The sequence below is a fragment of the Mchenga conophoros genome, linkage group LG2 (assembly GCF_057382185.1).
Source record: "Mchenga conophoros isolate Kocher_MC1m ecotype Shallow Benthic linkage group LG2, M_conophoros_male_GT1.1, whole genome shotgun sequence".
Classification (NCBI taxonomy): Eukaryota; Metazoa; Chordata; class Actinopteri; order Cichliformes; family Cichlidae; genus Mchenga; species Mchenga conophoros.
Window position 1 is genome coordinate 34,814,971 of NC_140527.1, and position 24,048 is coordinate 34,839,018.

Consider the following 24,048-nt stretch of genomic DNA (forward strand, 5'->3'; position numbering starts at 1 on the left):
TCACCGACTGTCGTTTGCTGGCAATATGTCAGTAAAGATTTTCAACATGAATATTTCATCAAGAAATATTGTTCAGTACATTAACTGAACATAGGACACTTTCATGCAAAATGATATAGATTTTCTTGGACTGGACATGCAGGTTGTGCTTTAAATACTGGTCCCCCATGACCATGTAGCTACTAAAAATAATTCTGTGTCACACATCATCAAAAAGCCAAAACACTGTTGAGAGTAAACAAACTCAAGAGCAGCACGTGTCAGTAGTTTAGTGCTTTTTATTAGAGATAAGGAGACGATACAAAACATCCACCATTCAGTATTCAGTCTAAACTCTGACCACTGGTCTTTCATATACACATCGCTCCCCATCAGACCTTCATAACACCAAAGTTTTTAAGTTGAGGAAATCCTGGTTTTAACGAGTACAAGGAATGTCTGTTCACTACATCAAATGTCATGTTTTTTTCTCACCCGGAACTGGAAATATAAAGGAATTGCTCAAGTTTTGGAACCTTTCAAAAACAAAAAAAAGAACAATGGAATAACAAAACAAAGAAAAAAAATTATATATATTTAACCGTGTTCCCCCAGAGTGTTTTTATACAGCTCCTGCAATCAAATGAATTAGTTCATTACTACACCTACTCAACTATACACACTTACAAAACTTAACTAGAAGTTTGGCAAAAAAAACAAAACAAAACAAAAAAACAAAAAAACGTAGTTGGAACAATTATCTGTCAGGATTCAGTGGTTGGGAAACTAGAAGGTTTGCTGACCGTCTCTTTCTCTGCAGTCAGTCAAATGGAACCTGGAAAGAATGAAACCCTGTCCTTAAACACGAACTGTGTGTATTTAAGTTTTAATCATCGTCATCATTTTCCTTCTTCAGTTGTATCTTAATGTTTTCCTTTGTGTTTTGTTCATAATCTTTACGTTGCATGAACTGGAATGACAGTCTGATTCGTTGTTGTTTTATTTTTGTTGTTGTCGTTTTTTAAAACTGTCACTTGACCCCAAAAACCCACCCATGATATCCCTCCCCGAGAGTCCCACGAATTGATGCTGGTTCTGCTTTTGCCCTTCTCCACACCACACTGGAATGAACAGCTAAACCCGACAGATGTGTCTGAAAGGCTTTAATCGAAGCCGGAGAAGAGGGGGAGGGATATTTATAAAGGAGCTCCTTCCAGACTGACTACCGATGAGCCACCGAGCTTTTCTGCCAGAGTGTGCCGGTCTTTAAGATCTTCAAAACCGTTCACCTGCCATTCGTGCTTAATACCTGCAAAATAGACAGGCAGAGTTATGCATCAAGGGGGGAAAAAACTCAGCAGGTGAGCTCATTTGATGAATGTACACTGACAAACAAGTTTAACAGGAGAAAATATTCACTCATCCTACAAACAATGCCTGACATTTGGAAGCGTTTCAAATCCACTTCATTTTAATACAAAATTACTTAAATAACAAACAAACAAACAAACAAACAAAAACCTAAGGTGGACAGACACACAAAGTCCCAAATGAGCTCTTAAAGAACTCATGGTATCATATTATCCCAATACAGCAGTCCCCTCTCAGACTGCAGCCTTACTTGTGGTTCCTGAGTTTCTAAAAAGTAAAATGGGAGCCAGATTCTTCAGCTATTAGACTCCTCTCTCAGTTGGGTTCAGGGGACAAACACTCCTCTCTGCTCACAAGATCAAGCATTAAACTTTCCTTTTGATGGTTAGAGCTGTATCAGCGGACCCTGAACCACTCTCACTTACACTGCTATAGACTCAGACTGCTGATGAACTTCCCATGATGCACTGAGCCCTATTAGATGCCACTACAGCATGCCATTAATTCTTGTCTTTTCTCTCTCCTGTAGCTTGGCCCTGTTAGTTTCTCGTGTTTTCTGCTCCTCTTTTCATTTTCTTCTTTCGTCTTCATGTCAACCATCACCAAGCATTTGCTCATAGGGCAGTAGTTCTTAAACATTTTATGGCTTGCAAAAAAACAACAAACAAAGCTCCTTCTTGTGTCACAAATCTTGTTTTTAACCTTAATAAAATACTGGGACCATGATGAGTTTAAAATCATATAAAAGCTGGGTGCGACACCATCAGCAAACTTATTGATCAAAAGAAACACTTCAAGTCATGTTTCACTTTATGATCGTCTCTGGCTGACTGCAGCCCGGCAGGGGGTACCTCTTTATGGAAGTGCACTGTGAAAATGACCCTCTGTTCCCTCAATCTGAGACCTCAGTAAACACATCCCAGATGACTTTACAGACTTGACCACTAATTTCATATGTTAATTAATAAAACATGCAACTTGTGATCATTATTAGAATCAGAAAGCTCGTTGGCTAATAAAATGACAATCATAAGTCTTGTGCAGTGCTGGGTTTCACAGTTATATCCACCCTCACTAAACACCACAATTGCAACAGCGTCTCTACTCACCAAAAATCTTATTTTCATCTTTAAGCTCACATGTGGCCACATTTAAAGGATCCACCCATCGCATCTATGAGCAACAACATCCAATACATAATTTCCCTATGGATCAATAAAGTATTGTGATACTGGGGACTGAGGGCTCGTCACTTATAATACTGACATTATTAAAACAATATTAAAACAATTAACTCAAAGATGCATTCATCCTTTGTGAGCTGAGGGCGACAGCAGAGTCAGGTGATACCCTCTGTTGTGTTGTCTCGAGAGCGTTTACATAATTCAGGTTTGAGTGTGGTTCAAGATCAAGTGTGAATACTTGTTTCTGATGATTCTCTGATCACAACCAGACACTCACCTTCAAATTTCCTCTTGATGGCATCTTTTGAGCTGGCATAGATCATCTTACTCTTCAAGGGAGCGCTATCTGGAGCCCTGTGACGTAAGGAAAACAATTTAACTCTAATGTCAATTTAATGAAGCTCAAAAACTTTTAAATGTGTAATAACGGTTGCTTTCACCAGAAGATAAAGACGAGGTCCTCCTTCTTTGTTTCTTTGGTCTCGTAGGTGGCGTCATAAAGAGCATAGCGGCAATCGTTTGGGGGCAGCATCTTCACAAAGTGCTGGTATGGGTCCTGCACGGTGGTTCCCAAGTCGCCCACGAGGATCTCTTTGCCGTCGTCCAGAACAATGTTCTTCAGGTCCTTGCTCAGACAGAACAGGATGGCCTTCTTCCTCTTCTTCTTCTCGTCCTCATTTGGCTGAGCCTTACGCACCTTCATGTCATTGAAGACCGTGATGACTTCATCTGTGACTTTCACACCGGAGGCCTAAGGATCGAACCATGTGTTAATACAGAGTCTCATATATCAAAATCACGACAGCTGCCCTAAAACAACTCTTGAAAATTCAAGTAATTCCCTAACATGCCTGAATAGCTTCAGTACAGTATATAACTCATAATTCACAAAATACAGAGAACAATACAAAATTAAGAACAAAATGTTATTAATGTGAACTGACTAATGCTTCTACTCATCAACAAGTCTGCAAAAAATGCCTTTAACTTTTCAAATGTGAGTATTATCCACATAATAAAAGATCGATGCAGCCACTGATGTCATCCACTAGTTTATGAAGGCTTGTTATGAAGCCTTGAACTAAGAGTCTCTGCCATCACCATCTTTTGAAACCAGATGCGAAAAGCAAGAGGCGGATCTGACAGAGAAACAGGTTATCCAGGATATTACCTCATTAGGAAAGTTGTGATAACAATGTTTTACCAAACTAACTAATACTAAAAACTAAAAAGCCATTTCCTCTAAATTTGTTTTTCATTTTGTTTAGTGTTCCAAGTTCATATACATCACTTGAGGTAGCTTTAATGTTTTTTTTAAAGTATACTTTTTATTTCAATTGTTTACAATGAATTAAAAAACTTTTTGATCATTCAGAACATAAACCAAACACTAGATAGTTTACACAAATATGTTATTCAGACTGGAAAAACATCCAACAGAGAAAGTTCAAAAAAGGTTCCGAAACCTGTTTCCTCGCCCATCACTGGAATAATTATTAATTTGTTTGTCTGACTCTGCACGAGTTTCTTCAAAAAACAATGCCATGAACATTTTGGCATGTAAAACACCCACGTTCATTTTTATTATAATTGTGTCCTCCCTGATACAAACCAAGCAGAAATGGCTTCAGGTCTGCTGGAATTTCTTTTCTTCAAAAAAAAAAAAAACCCTGGAATTTTTCAGCACCTCTGCATTTACTATAAAAGGTGATGGTATATTTTTACAGTAACTGTTTAACTTGGCAGGAGATGCACAGGAACTGAATGTATTTTAAGCTTGAGTCAAACAAAAGGGTGGGTTTTTGTCATTTTCTATAGTCACTGCTTCGTCAACGCGAGGCTGTGGTCTTCAACAGGCCGAACGTGACAACTACAGTAAATACAGACATCGTTAGGCTGAAGAATGGCCTGAGAGGGTGGCATGTGACCATCACACAGAGAGAGAGAGCAGGAACACTCCCAGTGACTGATGAAAAGGCTTGAACGCACAAAAGATGTGGTGATTACCAGATGTGGGCTGGATAAAACAAAACTGAATATTTTCACGAGTTTCAATTAAATAAACACTGATGATTTTGTCATAAAAACACAATTTCCTCAATAATATATAACAAGGGAATAGTGAAAACAAAACGGCAAACTGTGGCCAGTCTAGACTGTCCAAAGTCCACACTGAACATAAAAAAACCCTGTAAGTTCAGCTAACAGGTGTGTCTACACTTCTGTGACTATGACTGGACGAGCAGTTATAAAACATTACCCAGCTTCGGCCTTTCTCCACGCAACAGGCATCTCTGCTATAAAGATGACCACGTGGGTGAGGGTGTGGTCAGGATTTGAGCATTTCAGCGTCGCCCTTAGTCATGAACAATGAAGCTTCTGTTGAAATGTATAATACAGGCTACCCAAGTTCACTGTCACAATCATGTCTTCTGACTCTGTTTAAGGCCCCTTACAGAAAAGGAAAAAAAAAAAAAACAGATCCCCCAAGCAATGGGGGAGAAAAAAAAGACAATGAAAAGGAAATAATGGGGCAGGAAACATGGAAAACTGGGGGAGCAGCCCGGGGCAGACATTGTATGTTTGCTCAGGGCGTTAAAGGCCTGTAAGATAATGAGAATTCCAGAGTAATAATTAACCAGTGAGCAGCCCTACTTAATAAAGTAAGACTGGTACTGCACCATTTCTCCGTGCCTTTGCAGTTTGGTCAAGTTCACACACTATTTTGCACATGAGAAAGCACAGTCATCTCACTGCATTCTTCCTCGAAGGAAGGGATAAGGACTACAACCACCAAACATGGCCTGCAACTGTTAAATAATAATAAAAAGAGATGGTACTAGTTTTTTTTTTTTTTTTGTGGAACCGTTATGACTGCGCTCAGACCCAGCTCTAATCTTATCTAATGATAATCACTGACGCCAAGGTTCAACTGAATCAGTACAAAGGAGTCACAGTCCAAGTCTTCCTTATCAGGATTACAGGCCTCTCACCTTTATGCTGCAGGACAATTTCACTGGAAGACCACGGCAGGCTTATGTCTAGACTCTCGGGGTGATTTAGTGCACGTCTGTGAGGATAGCGAGGAAAATGGCGATAGTACTTAGATAAACATTATTTTTCCCTTTGGGGGCGGTGGGGGAAAACTATCCCTGCTTCTCTAGTGTTTCACATATGAATGAATGAATGAATGAATGGACATCTATTTATTTTCCCCCCGACCCGCGTGAGTAAACAGCTGTATGACTTAGATGCGCAGCGCAAAATAAAAGATGCGCAGCGCCGAACGTGAAGACACAGCGGCCCCGCTAGCTTCTAGTAAGCGGCCCCTAACGCTGCCAAATTGGTGTTTCATAACGGTAATAATCCGGTCAAAGATGCGGTTCCTCCCTGAAGAAACGGAGTAAAGCTACGGGGGGGCAGTTGCGATAGGTCCAATCTAATCGCTGAGACATAAAAAATAAAAAAAATACAGCCCCAAACAAAATGGTCTTTGCACCAAATTCAGGGTGGGGCCATGAATGCAGCACACGCACATGTGAACGCTAGCTTGCTATATAAGGCAAAACTGCTCTAAAAGGGACCGGTCGTCTGTCAAATCGCACATTTATTCTCACGGCGTCCCTCCACCACAATCATGCGGTTTGTGCTTTTGCCCTCACTGTGGGATAATATAATAATAATGCTTTACGAATGCACCTGCACTTAAAACAACAGCGTCAGTATGGGAGCCGTGTACAGACAAAGAAGAAAATTTCAGCTAGCGCCAAAATGGGTGTCATTTCTGGCTGCACTGTAACGCAGCTACTCCGGCTAACAATACAGCTAGCCGGGCAGCCCCGGAGGCACGGGTGCTGCTGCACCTGCCAGCGCCGCAGCCCTGTGATGCGGGAACACGGGCGAACACAGGTGAAATAACTGAAACATGATGCAGTGGAAACACCGGAGCAGTGTCATGGCAACGGTGCGGACGTTAACTCAGACAGGGGCCCCTTGATAAAGCGGCTTTTTGTCGGCGAAACACTTGGGAGATGAACGAAATGGCGCCAGTGGCTTTTACTTAAAAAAAAAAAATCGTTAGTGATTAACCTAGTCTGTTATCTCCATCGTGTGAAAATTGCCGCTCGGAAAGTTCACTGAATGCGAACACTGAAAGACTACACTGCGTTACGGCATTATTAGCCATCCAGTTTCCTAGTCAGCTCCCCAGCCTAGCCAAGCGCTAGCACAGGCTCCTGCGGCATACAGCCGGCTCGAGTGACGCTAAAACACTTACAAATTAAACCCAGTTAAAATTCCCCGCGGGCTTAAACTGAGTCATTATTAGGCAGAAAAGCCATCGAGAATGCATAAAAAACACAAAAGTACGAAAAGGCTGTGTTAAACCTACCATAGCTGTAGCTCTGGATTCGTCTGCGTCTCGTAGAAATTGAAAAGGCGATTGAATCGTCGCTCTTGCTCACAAACACTGGATGCGAAGCGTGAACGCGCCCTTAAGCGCGGCCCCGGTTAGACCAAAGTGCACGAGCGGGAGTGAATGTCTGTTAACCGCGGTAGTCCGGCTGTTGTGCCTACTGGTCAATAACAAACATGACGATAACACAGAGAGGGCCTCGAATCTAATCCACGCAAAATGAAACCAGGCACTAAGTGGCGCCTGGTTTAATTGTCAACTCATTTTTAAATATATAATATTTTTAAATATATAATATGTATCGTTTCACAATTTTCCCATTGCCATCTGATATATGTATATTTCATTAGGGTGGTGGCGGCAAGTGTACGTGAACAAATCAAACATACCAAACCGATAACAGAGTGCATTATGGGAATATGTGTTTTTCTTAAAATGTGAAAAAACCTACAAATCTCGGCAAGTGAGACCTATTTAACCTTCAGTGGTACTTAATGATGAGTAAAATTAGCACGACTGCAGCGTTTATTCCAGTTGCCATTTTTAACTGCCCTTTAAAAGCCGTAATAATTATTACATAAACCGCGTGAGGGGTGTTTGATAGTTGAGACCAGTCTGTCACTGTTTAATGACCGACATTCATCTCCCAGCCGGACGCGGAGCGGGTTTCCAGAGTGGGAGGAAAATCTTCATCATCCATCCTCTCTCCTCTCCTCTCCCCTGCCCTCCCCTCCTTGCGGTTTTTGTCGAACTCACTTCCAAATATGGAAGCGAACGGTGAGCGGCGGCGGCGGTTAGTGCACGCGCCTCGCTCACAGTTTCAGGGAGGGGCCAGGCTGCGACGCTCATCACCATATAAGGAAACAAGGAACCCGAAATTCGCTGTAGCGGAGTTTTTGTACGGACGGCGTCGGCACGCAGTCAGGGAGAGAGGAAAGGACGAGGGGCGGATGTTCAGGCAGAACGAAGCCAGCGTGGAAAATGAATGACGAGAATGACACGTGAGGCGGATAGCAGAGTCCGTGCATGTATACAGGGTGTGAAATGAGGCAAAAATTTCAGTTCGTGCACGCAGACTTATGCGGAATATGGGTCGAGTTACGGCGATGCTATGTAAACACGCTGCTTGCAAACTGACCTACATTCATTACGCGGAATAAAAACAAAGATGGTGTCATGGCCTTTCATTCATTGTTTAAAAAAAGAACAACACTATATATACATTAAAGACTACAAGAGAGGGCAGCAAAGAGGTGGACAGTGTTTCCTTTATCGCTGTGGATCTAAGTCATTAAAATGAAACACATGTCAACAAAGCTGTCCTTTCTTATGGCTTGTATACATCCCGAGTTCCCTCACTGGTGGGTTAATGCTTTCTATGAACATATAAAAGGAGAAGTAAGGCTTTCACTTATTCAAAAGGATTATATTGCCTATAATTTTAGGCATCTCTTTTACTGCCAGCTGGGAATGGCTCCAGGAGGAGAATTTGATATATTTTAAATACAACATAATTATTCTCATGTGATGTTAAAGTGCTACAGAAATGAGTGGCCATTAGTGGAATATCTTTCCCTTTATGTGGGGAGTAAAACTCTTGAAAGGATTAAGAATTTTTATCTTATCTGCAAGTAAAACTTACTATAAAATCCCTGCTTTCTAAGGGCCTAGACCGGGGATGTCAAACTTTTACATTATGGGCCATATTTCAAGTGGGCCAGACCATCTAAACTCCCCTTTCTGTCAGTGTAAAGAATTTTAACTACACATTAGAGTACTGTTTTTAGTAGTAAGTTCAAATTAATGAAATAAATCTGTCAGTGGGACTCTTTGGACTTAATTTGTAAGAAATAAATGTGTAAAATTACAAACAAACAAACTGTTGCCTCATTGCCTAGACTGTCCTGTAATAAACAAATTCGGGTACAAGTTAATCTTGGTTTTATCTGCCCATGCGTTTCCTGGTACATTGTTCCAAAACCTCTGCATTTCCATTCATGAAGGTGTGGCTTGAATTTAGACCTTGACAATGATACACTTACCTGCTTGAGAGCGTTCCTGACTTGGTTTGATGGTATGAAGGTGTTTTTATGAAGCATGGAAACAATTCTGTCATCATGCACTTAAATTTTCTTGTGTGGTCTTTCCAGCCTCCTTCACCTGTACTGACATCTCCTTGGTCCCCATATTTAAAATTAAAGCCAAAGCTGTAAAATATAAATTTCACACACTGAATCAGGTTCACACAATGTTTGCTTCATTTGTGATGAAATAAGAGGGACCAGGTTTAACCTGGCCATGAAAATAATTGTCAGTCAACTGTCCAATTAATTGTTATCCTCAAATTTGGGAAAACGGGGGACTGTGTATAAAAAAGTATTGTAATTTCTAACCAGTTAATGCAACACTTCAGATAAATATCTTGAATTAAAGTCTAAAATCCAATCCCATATTGATTGATTTAAAATCCACCGTGGTGGGGTACAGAGGGGAAACTATAAAAAATACAGTTAGTTTGTTGGACAAAGATGCAACACATATTAATGGAGACAGCTACAATAACTCATACAGTAGCCTACAATTTATTATTGTTCATATTGTAGCTACATACCTACCACATAGTACCCACTTTGTATTACTAGTACATATACTTTACATGCTACATGACATACTGTATTGACTCATTGTTTATGTGCATTACTCGTTCATTGGACTGAATATTACATAATGTAAACTGCTTGATTATTTGTACTGTAAACACACATGTATCCTGTACTATTACACTTTCTCTTTATCAGTGTTTTGCTCATTTGTGCAATAATCCGTGTTTAGAAGACCTACATTCACTTGAGTACTGCTTGCACTATGTAGTTTTATGAACAGCATTTTGCTAGGCTCTCGCTGCACGATGACAACAGAGTTTAATGTGATTTAATCTAATCCAATATCATTCAAAAGCAATCTGTGGCAATCAATTCTTTGGCTGCGCAGTTACATCAAATGCAATGGCGATGTAAGAGCTTTGCATAAGTAGTATTTTTGTAACTGTGCTGATTTGCTTATTCACAGAGGCAAGCCTGCTGGTGGAAAGGGCAGAGAAATGAACAGACCAGAAACGCTGGATCAACAGTTTGAGGCTCCTGTTTATTCTTTATAAAACAGCACTTCTCAAGTTAAAGCCACCATGCACCTGCAAGAGATGACTGCATTAGCTGGGACTACTTGCATGCATTTGCTCGCCTTTGGAACAAGCTGTGTACAAAAAGCACCAAAGAAGAGGGGAAGTGCAATAATAACTGCTTTTTTTAAAAACAATTTAAACAGTTCCCTCCTCTTGTGGAAAGAGACAGAAATGGAAAGTGCAAAATGATGGTCAAAAATCACAAATATTCAATATCATATTCAATTTGGAAATTTTTGGCCCTTTACTATGTGGATTTGTATCATTAAGAGTAATATGGTATCACTGTGAGAATAAAGCATCACTGTACAGCTTTTTGGAGATTTTTTTTTTTTGGAATAGTTATTAAAGTGCATACTGCTGCATAGTTACAGGAGCCATCTTCATGTTATCATGCACGTTATCATATTTAGAGATGTAGGGCATAGCTACAAATAATCATCGTCCTTTAATCCACTACCTGATTTACTCTGAGCTGGCTGGAGCAGCCCCTGCTTGGCCCCACAAAGACAAACTAAAATATAATAAATCCACTGAGTGGTCCAGCTTTTTATTTCTCAGTACAACTTGCTGATTTGCTAAAGATTAAATGTTTAACTTGCTGCATGCAAACAAGAATGTAAGAATCAAGCCCATATTGATTATTTTTCTTTCGCAGTAAAAGTCAGTCATATGAAATGGTAGTTTTGAGCTGAACTGGGAGCCAGGTAAATCCAAGTTTTACCTCACACAGCTTAACAAATATTTAAACAGTCTTTTTATAGAACAAATTAATGTGAAGCAGTTTAAACATTAATTTAACTTACAGCTATTTTACCAGTGGGGCTTTTGAATAGGGTGGGGTGTCACAATGTTATTTCTCTGCTGACAGTATAGACCATTACCCGTCACTTAAAACATCACAAGATCATTTGAGGGGAAAGCATGACTAACAATATCATATGTTACATGATAATAATCCGTCTAAGTGTTGCAGCCCTCGGAAAAATGAAACACTTGTACAAAAATTCAGGATGACAGCTGTGCTACAGTTTTCTGCTCATTTCTCCTGCTTTTTTGTTCTATTCATACATTTTGCTTGCCATTAGTTTCACGTATGTCTCCAATTAAATTACTAGCATGTTTAAATGTCTTTAAAGAGACAGAATTATCTTGTTTATGCTGTGGACTGTATTATCGCTTAAACTCACTGATTTTTGACATGATTAAAATTTTACATTAGCGCTCACAACATAATGAAAGCAGTTTATTTGGTCAATCAACAGTTATCAGCATTCTAATACTGTCTTTCGTTTGGAATTTTTTATGGAGTGTGTGTATGTATGTATGTATGTATGTATGTATATATATATATATATATATATATATATATATATATATATATATATATATATATATATATATATATATATATATATATATTTTTTTTTTTTTCATATTCCATGTGGTCTATTATTTAGTACTCAGATCAACAAAGTATAGCATATTTCCATAAAAGAACAAACAAGTGAATCTCCCATTACATACAGCCTCCATGCTGTGCTGTGTAGAGCAAAAAACTGTTTACTCTCCCCTCAAAGCCTCCCAAGAAATGCTAGTTCATGTTAAAATATGAAGCCAATCTACAAACAAGCTGGAATGTTTTAAAGTCAATGAGTGAAAACAAAGAAAACCTCACAGGAACCTGAATAAATGTATACGCTTTAAAGCTAGCATTTTAGGAAACTATTTCAAGATACACTGCAGAAACCCTGTCTTAGCAACATACGGCCAACGAAGATGCATTAAGCTTGAAGTAGAAAATAAAAGTGTTTTTAGGTTTAAGGTAAACTTTGACTTGTCTATTAAGACCAATTGTAAACTTGTAAAGTGATGGCAGTGTCAATTTAAGACATAAAATACAGTTTACGTCCCTGCCTTAGAGAATAACAGAACCGTTAACAGGCAGAATATTGTGCATAATAGAGATGCTGGTGAAGTGGCATCATCTCGCTACCCCGTGTCAGTGTTGTTGAGTTTGGGTGGCATGATAAGGCTTTGGGTGCTGACTGTGTGTTTGCTGTGGGCGCCGTTTGCTTTGCATTATGAAGAGAGTGTGGAGGTCTTTTAACGGGTTTTCTTGTGCTCCACCATGCTTGTCCCTCTCGACTTGTTCAGCATCACAGTGGCCTGAAAGGAGAAAGAACAGGAGAGAGAGAGCTGATGTGAGTGCTTGCAGTGTTCACTGACTTCAGTTCTGGTTGCTGTATCCATCACCGTTTTTAAACTCTGCCAGCGATGGCACGGTCGAGGAACTTGTAAGGAAAGTGAACTCAAGATTCAAGAATGGACTTCAGACAGCCTCTGAGGGCTGGAACACTTTCATTTTCTGTTTCAGTCCTTTTTCATGTTGGATACATACATCATACATTTTTATTTCTATCTGTTCTTAATAATCACCATTGTTCAACAAAAAATATTTGTGAAAGCATTACAATAATCCACAAAGAGCACCATCAAACTGGCCTTCAGTAGTTCATTGTTGAGGCTTCGTGGGTCAGACATTTATTGCATGGTCATGGTTCAGTCTCACCTCTCTTATCAGCTCAGTTACAAGAAGTAACAGTCGAGCCACTTTCAGAAAACAAGCCCTGACAAGTCTGCTGTATGTAGGCCATCAAGCTCCAACACAGTCTGCAAATAACTGGTAAAAACTGGCATGTGTTATACAGTTGGACCACAATGTGATAACAAATATACTCCTTCAGCTTCAGCTGCTCGTCAGATGGCTCAGCAGCTTCAGACATGTCCGCCCCACACAGCAGCTCAGTGTTGGACTGCTCCAAGATGAGCTCTATAGACTCTAGCAGCTCAGGCCCAGCCACACCCAAACACACAGACAAATTAACCGTGTACACTTATATAAACAAACATGCAGGCCAATCATTCACACACGCACGCACACACACACGCATCCCCCTTCTAGAGTGCGGGTGAACGGATGCACCCTCTGAAACAACATCCCACCCCTACACCGGGTAGGGTGCAGGAAACAGGGGTGTAGCACCCCGTCCACTCCCCTCCCACATTGGTGTCCCCAGTGTTAGACTTTCTGACATTCATGTCCACGTCATGCTGGTCTGCTGTGGTAAAGGCGTGAACGCAGCGCTGTCCATAGACTAGTAGATCTAACTCACCTATGGCCATGAGGGTAGGGACGGAAAGAATGAGATCACAGATATGAGCAGCGGAAATTAGCTTCCTCTGGAGCAGGGGTATCAACATAAGGCCTGGGGGCCAGAACTGGGCAGGCAAAGTCTCATGTCTAGCCCACTGATGGCTTTGAAACAACTAAAGGATAGCATTAATTTTCATAAATTTCACAGCTTTTCCAACTGATAAGGGACCTTCCCCACTGCCATGTCTGGGCAGAGAGCTACTAGAACTTTTGTAATTTTACAGATTACATGTGTACATATAGTTACACACGTAATCTGTAAATATACATTTTTATTTATTCATACTGACAGATTACTTTCATTTACTGCAGCAGCAATTTCGGGTATCTGACTAGGATGCACCCCAGGTGAGGTATTCTGAAAGGAGACCATGTAGCTGACCTAGGATGACCTATAAAAAAAATTGGCTCGAAGTCCCTCAGAAGAGCCACAGGCGAGAGTCCAGTGGGCTGGATATCCACTTCATGCTGCCACCAGCCAGGTGAATGAAGGCAAGAAAATGGGAAGGGTTTAAAGTTCTCCTCTCACAATTCCTGCCTGGTGAACAACCAAAGCCAACGATGTTAATGTCTTCGTGGAGAAACCAGAAAACACATGCAGCTATCTCCATAGGTCAGTCACATTTGTGTGCAGTTTGTATCAACTACAAACAATTTTGCTTTCTCACGTGGTTAAAAATAAGAAATAGTAATTTTTTTCTAATTTATCAGCCCTAAGTTAAGAAATTTGACCACAGGAGAAGTTTAGAGGGCAAGGAAAAAAAATTCACAGCTTTTTGGTGATTATCAAGTAATGAATCAGAGTCGTTTAAACACAGTTTAACAACTTGAAGCGGTCAGCTTTCTAGCAGCCCACATAATTAACCTGTGTGGTCCCATATTCTTTTTGAAGGAATTTATAATTTTTGCACAAAAAATGATGCCTGATGTTTCTGATTCTGTCATTTTTTAAATGCATTGAATGTTTTTCCTTTCTTCACCACCTCCTTATCGATTTTCTGATTAAAATCAATTCTCGCTTGAATAACATGATATCGATTTATTAAAATCCAACTTTTAAATATAAATTTATTTTGCCAGAAACACCAGAATCTCAGGTTAAACCTCACAAAATCTCAACAACCACCAAACAACTTAAACAGTAAAAGAGAGCAGGTACAAGGATTCTGCACAAAGACGTAAACACAAAGCGCGGACCCACCGATGCATCAGAATCAGTGAGATGTGGCTTTCTCACGCCGCTGAGGCTGAAAGCCGACTGCTCACGGATTCTGATGCGTTGGCGGGTCCGCACTTTGTGTTTACCATTTTTTCGCGCTAGATTCTGAAGCTGCAGGTTGTCTCAAAACCAGCAGCAAAAGAAGACCTAAACTAAGCTTCACATTTCGCTTTACATAAACATCGTCATGAATTCCCTCTTACTTTTGCTTCCACCATGATAAAAATCACACTTCCTGCACAGCTCTCTCTCTCTCTCAGTGTTCTTCAGGAACAGTTTCCCATCTAAAAATCTGTTTTCTGCATTATTCACTTGCTTATTACGCACCAGTCTACTGTTGTTTACAGCACTGTCGCTGTTTGTTTGTTTGTTTTAATTTAAATGATTTCCAACAAGAAAGCCTAATTTCTGCTGTTCAATACTGAAGAAAGTTAAACTTTTTAAAGTTATGCGAAATTGCAAAATGCTTAGCTGAAACCTCTAATTAAACCTCTGCAAACCTTTGCTCTGCTTCACTTCAGCAGCATCAGGTAATGTTTGTGTGTTGATTCATGGTTTTCTTCCGTTTTTTGTTCTACTGCCGAATATTTTTACGGTGGTAAAAAGCCAGGCAAGGAAAATCCCCTTTGGGGTTGTGTCAGGAAGGGTCTCCAGCATAAAAACCTGACAAATCAAACATGCAGCGCTACCCGTACAGACCCCCTTGTTAATAAGCAAACAGCTGAAAGTAACTTCTACTTTTACAGGCATTTCAAACTTTCAGACTTCACGTTACCAACACTTTCCAAGATCAGCTTAGTGAGGGAGCTCCACTTAGTGTCCTCGTTGCTAAAGTTTTTCAAGTTTACTCTGAAAAGGTTTGAACGCACTTTATTCAGGCTCAGGAAAACTCCTCGGGCACAACCGCTTTAACTAGTTTGTGAACTTTCCCCAGATCCCTGAAGCATTTAAGCTTAACATAGGACAAAGCTATCTGCTCAGACACTTAAACCTCTAAACTAGCACTAAAGTGGAAATTCACACTATTCAAATGTGTTGTATAAGCCGTTTTTATTTAGAGAACCAGACTTTTTATTTTTAATCCTGGTGGTTTTGTTGCTCTCTACAACAAGCACTCCCTCTAGTGGCTGTAACTGGTGCATTACACTAAAACAGAATCCAGCAATGAAAGCTTTGAGACACAAATGCCTCTCTCCCTTTATTCTCACCTGCTCCAGAACGACGCCGGCAGCCTGGTCGATGGCTCCTCCCACATTTCGGTACCGACCCGAGTAGCGGATAAAGGCCCACGTCAACATGGCCACCATGACCGCACCAAGAGTGCAGTCGCAAAACATGGCGAAGGTGGACAGGCCGATAAAAAGAAGCAAACCAGAGAGCACGTAGAGGAGGCACACCAGGACAAAGAGCACAGCAGGAGTCCGGAAGGCGCTGAAGAGGTTTTTGGACTTTGAATACAAAGAGAAAGAGCAAGTGATCAGGAACAAAACTGAAATTAAATCATGTTTGACCACGTTTTACCTTCATTAATTGATTTTTATACTTAGATAATAAAAGAGGGTAAAACAAACCACTCTTTACCTCGTTGTGCTTCAGGTATGACTCCCACATTTCCAATAGCTCCTTTTCCAGTTTCACCTGGTAACGGTTACAAAACTCCTGCCCGCCCATCTTCTTGGTGGATGCAAAGACGTGAAGAGCCTCCCGGAAGAAAAACTGATGTTTCTCTTCCAGGGAATCTGGAGAAACATAAGGCAGGTCTCCTCCACACACCTTAGTAAAAGCACAGAATCATAAAGAGGGAGGGTGTTTCAAATTCAACATTACAGATGATATATGTAACCCCCTTTACTCTGTAGATTACTGAGGCAACAAGCACTTTAAAGTAGTGACTAATGGGAATGATAATAATCAGGGATCACCACAGAGATTAACATGAACTCACCTTCTCCATGTTCCTGTAATACTGGTCTTTGGCTGACGCCACAGCTGCCAAGTTATTGGCCTCTGCTGTGGCCTGGTGAGACAGACACACACATGGTAAAGATGATAAAGAGTGACCTACTCAAGAGCAACACTAAGTGCCTGGTCAAACTGGCGTAAACAGTATACGTACCATGAGCATAGTCTTTGGCTGCGGTAGGTCTTCTCCCTGATAAATCTTGATATAAACCTGGTGACACAAAACAGAAAGGACTGTTCAGACACAGATATGGAGAACCCTGAGTAGAGAAATCCATGACAGCAGCTGTCTAGAGAGACAATCATCTACTTTGTAAGAGCTTACCGAGGAACCATATAATCCACTCACACACACATCTGTTCCACAGATACCGGCAAGATGGAGGTACACTTTTTCTTCTTCTTAGCATAATATAACCATAACTTGAAATAGATTAGACCTTCTTTTGTGCCTGTGAGATAAGCCACAGATGCTGACCGTGTTGGTGTAAATGTAACATACAAGGAAAAAGTTTAATAAAACTTAATTTGAGCTTTTTTAAATATCCTGGTGGCTCTTGAAATCACAATTATGGTTTTCTCCCCCCAGTGGGGACAGGCTCCAGCACCCTCGCAACCCTGAACTGGGTAACTGGAATAAGATGGGTGGGTGGACTTCTTTACTACTTACTTCCTTACATACTTGATCTTGGTAGCTTGAAACCTGTCCAGAGCCATTGTTGAGATTCCTGCTAAGTGGCAAGACATGTTTCTATTTCTACAACTGCAAAGCAGAAGGAAAGTTTCTAGAAGTAGACGAGCTGTTTGAACCGTAAAATCATAGACTAATATTTAGTTACAAAAAACATGAGGATTTTGTGCCTTTTCACTGTGATCTATAAACAGTAATAGACACAGGATGGCAGTAGACTCAAAACATCTGGCAAATTTTAAAGACATGTTTTCCATTCCCCCCCATTGTTTCTTTTTTAAACCCTGTCTCTAGCTCAGGTGAACAGCTTCAAAATGAGCTTCTTTATACTCAGAGAAAAAGAAAACTTCAGAGCAGGTAAAGTAAAGGAAATATTTAACATTTCTAGCCAATGAACTAAAAAAAAAGGGGGCCTGTAAATATCTGATTGTGATCTCACCTTGAAAAACTCGAGCAGGCCGCTGCATGTGACTTTGTTTCCATTTATTTCTTTCTCCACCAGACGGTCTGGATGCAGCAGTTTGGGAATCAAAATCTTCAGCTGGTCTCTGAACTCAGGACCAACATCTGACAATAAATAACAATAAATTAAGAACAAAAATCTAAACTCAGGAGTGCACTCTGCTGAAGGCCATCCAACTAAAAATATCACAAAAACCCGAAGACCTTACCGCAGAGCTGTCCCTTAAAGGCAGGACTGGTGGCAACTTTTAAACCAGGGTGAGGTAAGAGGAAGCAGGATATGCTGGTGAAGCATGAACGAATGTGCTCCCTGACTGTTTGCAGCTCCTCGTGTTGAGCCTCCTTAACCTAAAAAAACAACAACCAACCAAGCAAACAAAGAAATAAAAAACAAACAAACAAGCACTGCTGAAACTCATCATTTCAGATCAGTTACATAAAAATTCACAGCCACAGTGCATTCATGATACTCTGCCAAATCATCAACACGTGGCTGGTACCTGTAACCGTTTATCCAGGAATTGATTCCCGCCTTTGAACCCGTAGCTGTACTCGTAGGGAAAGCTCCAGTCCCTGATCAGAAACATCAAAGACTGCAGGAGGAGAGAGAACGTGTTAGAGAACAAGAGAACAAAAAAAACCCCCACAGATCACTGAATGTCGTTGTTTCTCATACCTGAAAGGGCTTCTGAAAGATCTCATCCATGGCGAGACGACCATACTCTGTGAACAGCTACAAGGAGAAAGAGGAGGAGGCGATGCCCATAATGGAAAATTAACAGTGAAATTAAAAAATGTGGCACGTGACTTATGTTAGGCAGTGAAATTACTTCCATTAGATGCAGAAAAACTTCAAGTATGAAATAAAACGCATGAGCATAACAGAGTACACCAAACAAAACTGTTTAAAAGTCGATTCCTTAAAGTAGCTGCTGTGAATGAATGAATACAATATCAGAGCCAGCACCACGAGGAAAGTATTATGTGTGAGAGTCTAAGTCTAAATAGTAACTAGATTTAATCGTTTGGAGCTTAAAATCTTTGGTGGGATTTTCCAAACACCAATCCAAACTGACCTGCAACTGCTGCAGGTCGTCCTCCTGGATGTTCTGTGAGAGATTGTAGAGCTAAACAAGACAAAAACATGTTGGCACACTTTACAACAGTATCAAGAAAATACTGATTTAGTGATGCTCGGAGCAGATCGTCACCTGTATGGAGCTGGTCATAGTGCTGAGGGCAAAGATGGTGGCACAGTCCTTCACAGTGGACTGGTCGTCAAACGCTCCCTGAGTGTCCATCAACACCACAGCCACCTGCAGCAGCAGAGAGGGAGAAGATGGGGTAAATGTAGGAATCACGTGCTATGACATGTGCTCAGATTTCAGATTTTAGACTGGCTCCAGTTTCGCTCTGAAACCTCAACAAGCTCAGTGCAGTGGCATATGAAGCAGTTCTCCACCAGCTGCTGGTACAGCTTGCAGCGGTTCAGAGAGCAGAACTACCATCGCAGTTCAAGACAGTGGCGTTAGAGGGCATCTGACTGCAAGATAAGAGACTCTGCATGATATTGAGGACCTGGGCAGTGAGCCAGACAGGAGTGAAACATAGAATGAAAAGGTTTTGGACAAGCTAGTTAGCAGTAATAATAATTTACAAATAATATTGAGGGGATCTTTCACAGTAACCTGACCAAATATGGCGATGGATGAGAAATTAGACATAAAAAAAATTTCTAAAACAGGTTTGACAAATATACTTTAACATTCCTTAGTGGACCTAGGCAGCTTGGCAAAGTTAACTCTATGTGAGCGAAACACTAAATACAAGGAGGCACAATACTCCAAACAGTAATGTGTATTAATGAGTCACTGCATCTGAACCACTGCCCAACCTTGCTTTCATTCATTCAACTTTTATACTGATCTGAGGTGTGGCAGAGAAACTGAAATATGCAGAACATGCATGCAGAAATGAGGAATGCAAGGAATTTAGAAACAAAACATGATTATAGACTCTATAATGATTATAGACATATAGAGCTTACAGATGGCTGACCTCTAACCTTGAGGTCAAGGTCATCAAGGTTGTGATTGGGTATAAAAAGTCCATCTTAGCTGCTTTCAGAAAAAGCAGCTAAAGACGCCTGTAGGCAGATGAACCGCTTGGTCTAAATTTAGAAGATTGCTTTTAAACTTTGCTGGAGGCTGACAGAAACCAGCTCATCTCTTTGTAGCAGTGACATTTGCAGCATGCAGGGATCTGTCCACTGCACTTATAAACCTTTGTTATATAAAATACAAACCTACAAAATGTGCTTTATTCTTATACAGCTAGAGTAATAAAGTCATAAGCACAGACTAAAGGTTAGAGGAAAGGCTGAGACCAGAAATTACTGTGGCACTGAAAATCTAAAACAATGAATGAACATCAACTCAATATTTCAATATGAATTCCATTAGTAAATCTGAGTGCTTACATGTTTACTCTCTTAAAACAAATAATCACACATAAATGTTCAAGTACCTCTTCACCATCGCTCTTTTGGACAAGGAAAACTTCGCTCCACAGCTGGATGCCTGATGTTTCCGGTTCTGACCCTCCTCTCCAAGAAAACCCGGTCAGAGGCTCGTCATCGTTACCCATCCATTTCTCCTCGTCCTGATACAGAAATGCAAACTTCGCTTTTAAACCCCCATCACAGCAAAGCCGAGGCCTTCAGGTAAAGCTTCGGTGCTATTCACTCAGCCATAACCTAAATTATGAATGGAGATCCCAATTGTTTTGAATAATTTACATAACAAATAAGTACCCAGTGGAGTGTAAAGTGTTCAGTGACTGAAAGATGTCATAATAGTCATGTTGTGAGGCCAGACAGTGGCACTATGGTAAAAGTAATGAATAAAAGTAATAAAGTTAAGAGAGGGCATTCACAGACTCTAGTCCTTAGTGGTCATGGCAAAATTCTCATTTACTCCTAGTCAGTAAACTAGTTAGTTCACATGTTAGTTAGTCCTCATGCAATCCACACACCAGGACTAATTCTGCAGGTTATCACACTTTGAGGACAAAAATCAGTCTCTAGCATCCTGCTCTGAAGCTTAGTGAGAGTCCAGCATCTGATACTGTAAGTGCACTTCAGCTGATCTCTGAAGTGAACTTCAGCTGATCTTACAGAGATATGGTGATGAGACACGCTGAAGGATCGGGTTACAGCACAACTCACCTGTCTGTGCATGTATCGAAGCATGAAGTCGAGCACAAAGCTCTTCCCCTTCCTGAAGGCTCCGGCCACTGACACCACCACAACACGTTTGTCTCGGACCTTGGGGTTCAGCAGGATCTGACTCAAAGCATTGATCTCCAAGGTGAAAGAGTGATCGTCCTTACAGACATTGACAATCTGAACTGGGCCTGGTTCGCTCCCCATTATTCTTGATGTTCTGGTCCCTGTGCGAGATCACAAACAAAGAAACACCAAAATAAAATCAACACTAATTATTAATTTTTTTATAATTGAATGTTTTTCTTTTTTTCTTGAAAAAAAGAAAAAACAAGTTTATACTATGCCATTCTCGAACAGTAAATCAGAGAAAAACTCATGAAGCAACAGATGAAATTCACCTGTGACACTGCCACATGCAATATGACACGATATACTCCAACATATTGGGCAATAGATTGGTGCATCTTAGCTGAACATTATTATATAGCAACAATCATACTACTTGGAACATTAAATTGTTCTTGGTATTTCAGAAACTGCTGATCTACTGGGATTTTCCCACATAACCATCTGTAGGGTTTGCAGAAGATGATATGAAGGATCTTCAGGAAAAAGAGAAACTATTCAGTAAGCAGCAATGTGCTTGGTGAGGCTGGAGCAGAAAAACAAGACTGTCTGGAGATGACAGGAAGACATTAGTAATAGGCATTTGTTACGACAAAGGTATGCAGAGGAGCATCTATAAATTTATCTTGTCATCCTGCCATCACCCCAACCGGTTGCGGCAGATAAATAGGAAACAGGGGCTACAATTCACAGAGGCTCAAGAATCTTGCCGGGGCTGATGACGAGTCTCGATTTCTGCAGCAAAATTTGGATTGAAGGATCAGAATTTGGCATAAACACCAATAAAGCACAGATCCATTAACAGTTCCAGCTAGTGGCAGTGATGTAATGTTGTGGGGGATATCTTCTTGGCATAGCTGAGCACTGTTTAAATGCCACAGCCTTCCTGAGTGTTGTTGCTGACTATGTCCCTCCCTTTATGACCACAGTGCAGTGCATCGTCTGATGGCCACCTCCAGCAGGATAATGCAGCATGTCACAATGCTCAAATAATCTCAAAGAAGTTTTCTGAACATGACAATGAGTCCATATTTGGCATCTACACCATATTGAAGCCAACAGAGCACCTTTAGGATGAAACAGGAGATTCGCATTATGGATGTGCAGCCAACAAATCTGCAGTAACCGTGTGATGCCATCATGTCAACATGGACCAAAATCTCTGAGGAATGTTTTGAGCACCTTGATATGCCACAAAGATTTAAGACAGCTCTGAGACCAAAAAGTAGGTCCAACTCAGTAATAAAATGGTCAGTGAGGGTAGTAATAAACTGATTTTTAAATTCTGGGCCTCTGTATGTTTTTTGTTTTATTTTTAAATCTTCTCCTTTTTGACAGGAAAGTGGTTCAATTGTCTTTACAAATAAATAATACCTCAACTGTATTAAAGCCTTTCAGTTCTTTGTTGCACTCGTCTTGTAGAGTTTGCCCACAAAAACCTGATATACCGAGTTACAAAATCAGCCAACATATTTGTGCAATACTGATACAATCCTATGACATTTGTGCTAACAAACTAGAGAAGCTAACGAGAAAATATCTCCTATGTCTGCCTATCACCAGAAAAGAAATCATTCAAAAATGTGTTCAAGTTGGTCATGAGAAAACTATTAGGAAAGCTTCATTTATCATTAGTTAGAATTATGATGACAACAGACTTCTCCAGCTTCACTAAGACTTTACTTGTGCTTCCTGGGCTTGCTGACAGAAATCAGGCATGCACTGGTCCCTCCATCAGGGACAATATCAGGCTCTGTGTGAAGCTGACGGAGGGCTCCTCTTATGGGTGTCACGTTGCTTTGCCTGAAGCATGCTTTCCCTGCTACTCTGATGGTTTCAATACACTCCACTGTCGCTGATTTTGCGGGGTGGATGTCTTCTCCCGCGATGAGTAAGACAGGGAGGTGTCTGGATACAAGTTCATAATGCCCAGAAGGCAGGCTGCTTTCGGTTAAAGCTCACTACCTCAAAGGTGTGGCGGTGAGGAGCAGCATACCAACCATTTCTCAGCAGTGACTTTGTTCATACGCCTCGATGCTAACAAGCAGAAAAAAATATGCAGTTCAGACAAAATCTGCTTGCACTTTGCAATCTAAACACGAGATAAACTAAGTTTACGAGACTGATCTATGACGAAGCTACATGATATTAGCGCTAAACTGACAACACTGCGAAGAGCACAGCTAAGCCGAACTGTACTGACATCGACGTGAACTTCACCGAAAAGCTAAATAACAAACTACAGCTCACAACCACTGAGCTAACATACAAGTTAACGGATGCAGCTAAATTCTTGTGTGGCTACAAGCTTTCAAACACCAGCAAAACGATGACATACGTTACCGTTGTTAGCTAAAAAAGTGGTAAAACATCTGAAACTAGCTTTTAAAAACGCTTCTGCGTTCCTTAGCTCCTGTTTAGTGATTTAATGTTACCTTTGGTGTCTCCAAACAGCTTCAGCACAGTCTTCTGAGAGTCGCCAAACCAGAGAAACGTAACTTTTTACACTGGCATGAAAATAACCATGAGAACTTTTTTCCATCAACAAACTTCCACACACTTCCTGCCTCCAGCCTGCGAAACGCCACACGGGAAATGTAGTTTTAAAACAAGTTTCCCTGCCGGCGCTCCAGTGTCTCTGTGAACTACACGTCCCAATCAGCCAAATATCCAACAGCTCTGGGAAATGTAGTTTTTACCTTCAAGTTACGAATACGGAACTACCAGACAGGTAATGTAAAACAGTGCCGGGTGTTTTGCGTTTATACAAATGATAGCCTAAGGATTTGCGCAGAGGAAACCGAACATACATAGCAGGTTTCCAAAGGGGTTTGTTTTGTTTTGTTTGCGTTGTTTTTCATTGTCATATATGTGTGTCTGCGTTAAGTAAGCCGTGGCTTTTGCGCCCTCTCACGGTGCAGCCGATCACTGTTTCTAAAGCCACCAGTTAAAGCTCATCACACAGAGACACCGAAACTTATCCAGCAGCATTTTAAAGCAAACCTGAAGCCGATAG

General features: G+C 40.7%; 2 protein-coding genes across 2 annotated transcripts; both read right to left on the minus strand.

The window, feature by feature from the left end:
* Positions 1-260: 260 nt before the first annotated feature.
* Positions 261-7,081, minus strand: cfl1 (cofilin 1). The gene is made up of 4 exons (XM_085297622.1): positions 6,925-7,081; positions 2,975-3,285; positions 2,812-2,888; positions 261-1,288 (listed from the first exon to the last, which is right to left on the minus strand). Exons 1-4 carry the CDS (start codon positions 6,925-6,927, stop codon positions 1,176-1,178), a joined length of 504 nt encoding a protein of 167 aa, XP_085153748.1. The 5' UTR covers positions 6,928-7,081; the 3' UTR covers positions 261-1,175.
* A 4,462-nt stretch (positions 7,082-11,543) lies between these two features.
* LOC146582473 (atlastin-3-like) lies at positions 11,544-23,625 on the minus strand. Its single transcript, XM_085297609.1, has 14 exons — positions 23,468-23,625; positions 20,907-21,130; positions 20,207-20,341; positions 18,892-18,996; positions 18,757-18,807; positions 18,357-18,413; positions 18,181-18,273; positions 17,890-18,028; positions 17,658-17,785; positions 16,682-16,738; positions 16,511-16,582; positions 16,147-16,338; positions 15,774-16,013; positions 11,544-12,298 (listed from the first exon to the last, which is right to left on the minus strand). Exons 2-14 carry the CDS (start codon positions 21,108-21,110, stop codon positions 12,236-12,238), a joined length of 1,536 nt encoding a protein of 511 aa, XP_085153735.1. The 5' UTR covers positions 21,111-21,130; positions 23,468-23,625; the 3' UTR covers positions 11,544-12,235.
* Between the last annotated feature and the right edge of the window lie 423 nt (positions 23,626-24,048).